The sequence below is a fragment of the Mustela nigripes genome, chromosome 7 (assembly GCF_022355385.1).
Source record: "Mustela nigripes isolate SB6536 chromosome 7, MUSNIG.SB6536, whole genome shotgun sequence".
NCBI lineage: Eukaryota > Metazoa > Chordata > Mammalia > Carnivora > Mustelidae > Mustela > Mustela nigripes.
In genome coordinates this window covers 25,967,116-25,974,076 of record NC_081563.1, presented here as the reverse complement: position 1 = coordinate 25,974,076, position 6,961 = coordinate 25,967,116, and the positions used below count along the sequence as shown (strand labels likewise).

General features: G+C 37.3%; 1 protein-coding gene across 2 annotated transcripts in view; it reads right to left on the bottom strand.

The window, feature by feature from the left end:
* Positions 1-350: 350 nt before the first annotated feature.
* The window catches only part of SLC30A6 (solute carrier family 30 member 6), a 41,095-nt gene continuing 34,484 nt past the window's right edge, over positions 351-6,961 (bottom strand). For both annotated transcript variants that reach the window (XM_059405395.1, XM_059405396.1), the window contains one exon: positions 351-3,877. In XM_059405395.1, coding sequence (XP_059261378.1) covers positions 3,377-3,877 — 501 coding nt within the window. In that variant the 3' untranslated portion in view covers positions 351-3,376. The remainder of the gene's footprint in view (positions 3,878-6,961) is intronic.

The following is a 6,961-nucleotide window of genomic DNA, read 5'->3' as shown; positions in this document are numbered from 1 at the left end:
AATTTACTTCCTTAGTTTCATCATTCAGTTAAAAAAAAAAAAAAAAAAAAGAGGAGGATGGAGGATGCTAGGAAAGTAAGACCTAAGAAGAGGAGGAAGTGGGAGGGAGTTCCATCTGACAAGATGTGTAATAGCTCTGTGTCTTATCACAAGTATGATTACTAGGTACTTGAAGGGATCATTTGTTTATCCTTATGTTCCCTTTGGTCTCAAGACTAGGTCACAAAAATGGATATACTGTGTGAACATTTACTTAGCACAGTGCCTGGCATGTACTGGATGCTCAGGAAGTATTTGCTGAATAAAACGAAATGACCAATAAATAGCTACTGAATAAAGAAACAAGGCAAAATTATTTAACATCAGGGAGAAACCCCCTGTGTGTCTTTATTCAAACAGTGTGGTTCAAACAGTTTGGAATGTAAAAAGAATTTCCTTTCCACTAAGAAGTGGATTAGGCTCCCAAAAAGATCAGCGTACCTTAGTCAAGCAAAAAATTGGCAGTTTACGAGCACCTAAATCAGAGGCTTGAAACTCAGGACTTCTCCATTTGCTGATACATGTATGTAATTCCAACTGTATCTTCGGAGACTTAAGGAAGAAAGAAAAATGTAGCCCATTCTTTTGTACCCATCCTAAACTTTTCTCCAACACCCTCCAAAATAATCCTTCCCCACAAAGAAAGATGTCTAAGAAAAACCTGTTTGATCTTAACAGATTTAACTCAAGGCAAGTCTGAAATAAACAAAAACCTAACTGGTATTAGCCTGCGGTTCCCCTTCTCGATTCTCATGGCACCTCAAATTAATGGCTTGGGTGTTGGTGTAGGTAACACTTGGCCTGTATGCTGAGGTAGTCACTAGAAGGGTGTTCTGGGGACAGTACTGTTTAGCAAAAATGGGCATAGTTTGTAGATTTAGTCATAAAATTGTAGGGCTGATTGTTTACAGATCAACTAATTCACTCCCCACCCTAACTTTATAGATGATAAAGTTTAGAGAAGTTAAATGACTTGCCCATGGTAACCAAACTACTTACATAGTGGCAGCATTGGGCTCAGAATCCAAATCTCCTGACTTCCAACCCAGTGTTTTTTTCTGTTACAGTGTATTACACTACGGTATTTTCTCAGACAGGGTTAATTACACTCCATGGAACTTGCTCTTAATCACAAGCCATGGGCCAAGTAGTCAATTTAAACTTCTTTGTTTAGTTTCATGTGACTCTGGTAAGATTTACCAGTAAGACCTGTGTTGGCCAAGTTTCTTGTTTTTAGATCCAGATGCTAGGCAGAGCTTGGCAAGTAAGACTTTGTTATATAATAACGCATGGACCAATGTCACCTGCAGCAGTTGGCATTGGTGAATTTCAGCAAGTAGAGCCAATTCCTTTAGAATCCACAGGAAATTTCTTAGTGTAGGTGGGTATCTAAGCACCTTTGGTGGGACAACTACACAGGTGTTGCCTCTGAATAGGTGTTGAGGAAAACAGGCATTTAACATCATGCAAAATTGTGTTCAGTACCTGCACACTTTAAAAATCCCATGAGAACGGAAAAATCATGCAAAGGGTGGCAGCGCAGACCTCTTAATCTCCACTCAGTACATGACAGTTCTTCAGATTTCATGTGTGACCCACTTGGATGAGGTCAACGGAGGAAAAATCACCCTGTAATAGTAGACCAATAATAGGTATACTAATAGCTGGAGGATGTAAGACAAAGGAGAAGGAACTGGTTGCCATAGTACATTTTACGGCATTTCATTTTCCCCAGCAGTCAAGGTCGTGTGTGCTCTAGTTCTTCAGCAGGTCAAATGCCTGAACAGGATTGCAGATATTAAAGTCAATGACCAAGTCTTCACCATGCAAAAGCTGGGACACGGTCACTTATTATAGGATGACAGTAATTCTGCTTGACAGAGGTGGCTTCTTGGATGTTTGTGAATCCACCATGAAATCCGATTTGGAAATGTTGTTCATATTTTAAAAAGGATGAGTTGACTGAAGAAACTGGCAAATTCTTCAAAAAACAAAAATCTCCACATAGCTGGCTGATGGCTGGAAAAGCCATAAGTCTCCAGGACTACTAGATTCCAGAGAAGTTGAATCCACTCTCAAAATACCTTTTTAAAACTCTAGTTATAAAACTTGTGATAAAAACAAAATACAAAAAACACCTCAGGTAATTTTTGTCATTTGCTGCTTGTGATATTTTTTATAAGTAATACTTGCTATGTTGGCAAGTCCTTAACATTTGCATTTGGAAAATAATCAAAAAATAAAATAATCCATATGATTCTTACACTTCAGCACAGTTAACAATTTATGATTTTGACAAAGCAAATCAAAATAAGTTAGAAATTGCCTGTTACACATCTAACAATACTGTATTCTATAACCTATCTAGGGTCTATTATGTTTTGGTAAAATTATATAATATAAACTCATATTGTTTATGCAACTTTGAAAAGATATCAAATCCCGTATTATGCATGGAATTCCACAAATTTTATAATATATTTGATATATCTTGTTAATGAGAGATTAAAAAGTCAACCAATGAAAGGGTGACAAGATAAATTCCATCATTATGTCAGTATTTGGGTGTTTGGTGTTTTTTGTTTGTTTGTTTTATTATGTCAGTATTTGATTAAATGTAAGTCAGAAAACTGCGATTCCTTCTTTTCACATTACCAAAGGATCTGGTATTCATTTAAGCAAAATAAAACACTTTGAGAACCACGGACTATTTATAAATGTACTGAAATATTTTAATGAGAAAAACTATAAAAAACATAATATTTCAAATTATGCTAGATAGTAGAATATGGTCTAAAATTTCTGATAAAAAATTCTGCTTTACTTTTGCAAGACATAAATCAAGAGGACCTCAAAGAAAAATGTAGCAATTAAGTTTGGAAAAGCTATAAAAGAGATTTTTACTTTTGGAATGGACATTTTTTCCCTTTCCTAAAATGTATATCATCATTCAAGCATGTTTATAAATTTCACTGAGGAAAACATTATACTTTTAATAATGTGACAGATCTGTTCCATTAAGTGGTCCTCTTATTGTAAAGATGATGTCTATCACACTGCAGTCAACTATAAAACCAAAAATAGCAAAATTCAAATTTAGAGAAACAAACTTTCTATAGGAAGCCTATTTAAACCCTATGACATTTAGAAGGTTCTCACAGTCCCAAATACATTTAAAAAAAATAAAGTTTCATCAGTTTCATGTAATGGGAACAAACCCACTATTCTCTAGCATTTAGAGTAAATGATTGAACAGTCAATGCACAGTTGGATTAGTAAATAAATTGGAAGTCAAGGAGTCAATATTCCTCATAAAAATAAATTAAATTACAGTACATCATGGTCTTGGTTGTCCAATTCTATTGTTAGTTCCATATCTACTTGGCACATTTGTAAAACCAGTCCTGAATCCTTGGTTTGCTCCAATTCCTGGAACTCCAAGTCCTTGATTAAGCATGCTACTGTAAGGTGTGTGTCCATGATTAAGACCCAAACCATAAGGTCTTGTTTGGGTATTTAGGAGAATAACTGGGTTCATGTTTTTTCCAGGGGTGTTAAATGAAAATTCTGGAGGTGGACTACTAGGTTTAGCTGGAGTCGATGTGACAGGGTTTGAATCATCAGCACCCTTTGAAGGAGGCATTGGAATTATATGATGATCTGAAAAGTTTAGGACGTTGGCAGCAACAGGCCCAGAGAGTAAGGCAGGTCTAATCCAATCATCCTTGAAAATCTGAACAGTCAAGGTAGACACTAGAGTGTATAGCCTGTTGGTCACATGAGCAAGAACCATTTGTTCATTGGCATCTCGTCGAATTCTTACATGAACTGATCCAGCCTAAAAGGGGCAAAATCATAGAAAAGAGATCCTTAAAATTATATCACTGAAAATTCCATTAGAAATAAACATTTATGATTTAGTTGTAACTGTACTTGGTCTTTTCTTTATTTAAAAAAGCTTTTTTAAAGATTTTACTTATTTATTTGAGAGTGAGGGAGAGAGAGCAAGCACAAGCAAGGTGAGGGGCAGAGGGAGAAGCAGACTCCCTGCTGAGCAGGGAGCCTGAAGAGAGGCTTGATCCAGGGACCCTGGGAACATGACTTCAGGTAAAGGTAGCTGCCTAACTGACTGAGCAACCCAGGTACCCCTCGATATTTTCTTAAAAACAAGAGAAAATATAGTATCTCAGTATTTCTTAAAGACTACTCAGTAATGATTATCAATGTGAAGAGTAAATGAAGTTCTTTATGTCTCTTTAAATAAAATGTGACTTTTAAAAATACATTAAAAAGAGAAATACATATAGGAGGAGGGCAGGCATACTATAACTTAAGGCAGAATATAAAGTATATAGAAAATGCAGTGGAAGGATAGAAAAGGTAGCTGCTAATTCAAATTGAGGAAGACTTCAAAAAAAGATGGCATTTGATCTACGGTTGATGGTTAAATGTAATTTCAAAAGGTGGAGACAGGCATTTTAAGCTGAGAGAATAGCAATTAAAATGCATGGCATATTTGGACAAGAATAAGCAGTATTACTACTAATAAAAAAGTACAGGGCGCCTGGGTGGCTCAGTGGGTTAAGCCGCTGCCTTCGGCTCAGGTCATGATCTCAGGGTGCTGGGATCGAGTCCCACATCGGGCTCTCTGCTCAGCGGGGAGCCTGCTTCCTCCTCTCTCTCTGCCTGCCTCTCTGCCTGCTTGTGATCTCTCTCTGTCAAATAAATAAATAAAATCTTTAAAAAAAAAAAAAAAAAGTACAAATATTTTAGGGGGCAGAAAAAGAATGGAAGAGAAAAACAAGAAAGAAGGAAAGAGGAAATAAAGAAGAAAGAATATAGAAGGAAAGAAAGATAAGCAGGTAGTAAGGTTAAAAGAAATGCTAGCAGAGGACTCTAAAAATCAGAAATTTGAACAGTAGCAATCAATCAGAAGTAAAATAATCAAAGTTCAGAAAAGCTATCGGTATGAATGACTGGAAATCAGGTAGGAACTGAGTGCAAGTCTAGGTTAGAAATGAAGAGGGCTGAGACAGGACAAATACAGTGGGATCAGAGAGGGATAGATGGATTGATGATATCCCATGGGTTAGATGTGTGGGAACCTGATACCCAAATGGATGTAATGGTGAGGGATATGGACCAACTAATCAAAGACGATCTCAAGGTTTCTAGCCTGGGTTACTATGACGACAGAGTACCCCAGGCATTATAATAATGGCTAGAAGTCTATTTACTAAAAAGACATTTATCATACATTATGTTTTTCTTAATTTTATATACATATTTAAGAGTTTATTACTTATTTGAGGGAGAGAGAAAGCATGAACAGGAGGGAAGGGTAGAGGGAGAAGTAGACTTCCTGTCAAGCATGGAGCCTGAGGCAGGACTTATCCAGGACCCTTGGATCATGATCTGAGCTAAAGGCAGACGCTTAACCAACTAAGCCACCCAGGCGCCCCATACATTACATTTTTAAAGTAGGTAATAAAACAGTAGGTACAACAATGATCCTATTTTGTTTAAAACACACAGAGACAGAAAAATAGCCAAGAGTAACAGAACTTATCTCTAGAGGGTGGAATTATTAAAGGTTTTTATACTCTTCTCTTTGACTTAGTTGTATGTTTTAATTTTTCTAAGAATCAGGTACTCTTTGCATAATAAAACTTAAGTTGAAAAATATATAGTAACTAAAATTAAATAAAATGTCCACCAGAAAGGCACCTGGATGTTTCAGTCAGTTACGTGTCCAACTCTTAGTTTTGGCTAAGTTCATGATCTCAGGGCCATTAGATCAAGCCCCAGATCAGGCTCCATAATGAGTGTGGAACCTGCTTAGGATTCTCTCCTTCTCCCTCTGCGCCTCCCCTCCCCGTTTTCTCTCTTGCTCTAAAAAAAAAAAAAAAAGTCCAGCAGACATTCAATGTTGATTTTTAGATAAACTCAGATCTCAGATTTTCAAAAAGGAAAAATATATATAACCAAGAATAAAGTACATATAAATTAGCCAAGTAGTTGATTTCATTAAAATGTGTCTGAATCTGTGACTTTAGCAGTAGTGAGAGAGTTACTGTCAATCATAAGGTGAAGAAAATATAATCCTCAATTTGACTTCTAGTTTATTATTTTTCTGTAAGACAAACCATGTCTGGGGCGCCTGGGTGGCTCAGTGGGTTAAGCCTCTGCCTTCGACTTGGGTCATGATCTCAGGGTCCTGGGATCGAGCCCCGCATCGGGCTCTCTGCTCAGCAGGGAGCCTACTTCCCCCTCTCTCTCCCTCTCTCTCTGCCTGCCTCTCTGCCTACTTGTGATCTCTCTGTCAAATAAATAAATAAAACCTTTGGGAAAAAAAAAAAAGACAAACCATGTCTAAAAATTAAGTCATCTTTGATTTCTCCCTTTTCTTGGCCCCTACCATCACTAGACAAAACTATAAAAGACACTGTTATCTCTTTCAGTCGGCTATGGAAATTAAAGTAATTAAAATAAGTGAAAACCATTTCCGTGCAGGAGCTTGAACAAAGTCTGCTATGATGGTTGTGTTTGCATTAATTTATGGCTTTTGTGACAACTACTCTTGGCAGCTTACAAGCTTGTTTTATTTTGTCCTCGGTCTTAATTAGGCACTACATGGGTGCAGGGTTAGGCAGACATGTTCTGAACAGCTGGGTGACTATATTCTTTGTGTTTATAAGCCACCTAGCTAAATAAACACTTATCTACTATTTTATTAATATTGGTAAAATTAAAAGAATGATCGAAAATGAACTACATTTGGGGGTGCCTAGGTGGTGCAATCAATTGAGCATCTGAGTCTAGGTTGTGATCAGGTTGTGATCTCAGGAACACCGAGCCGCTTGTTGGGCTCTGTGCTCAGCGCGGACTCTGCTGGGGACTCTCCCTCCCTCTACCCACCCTC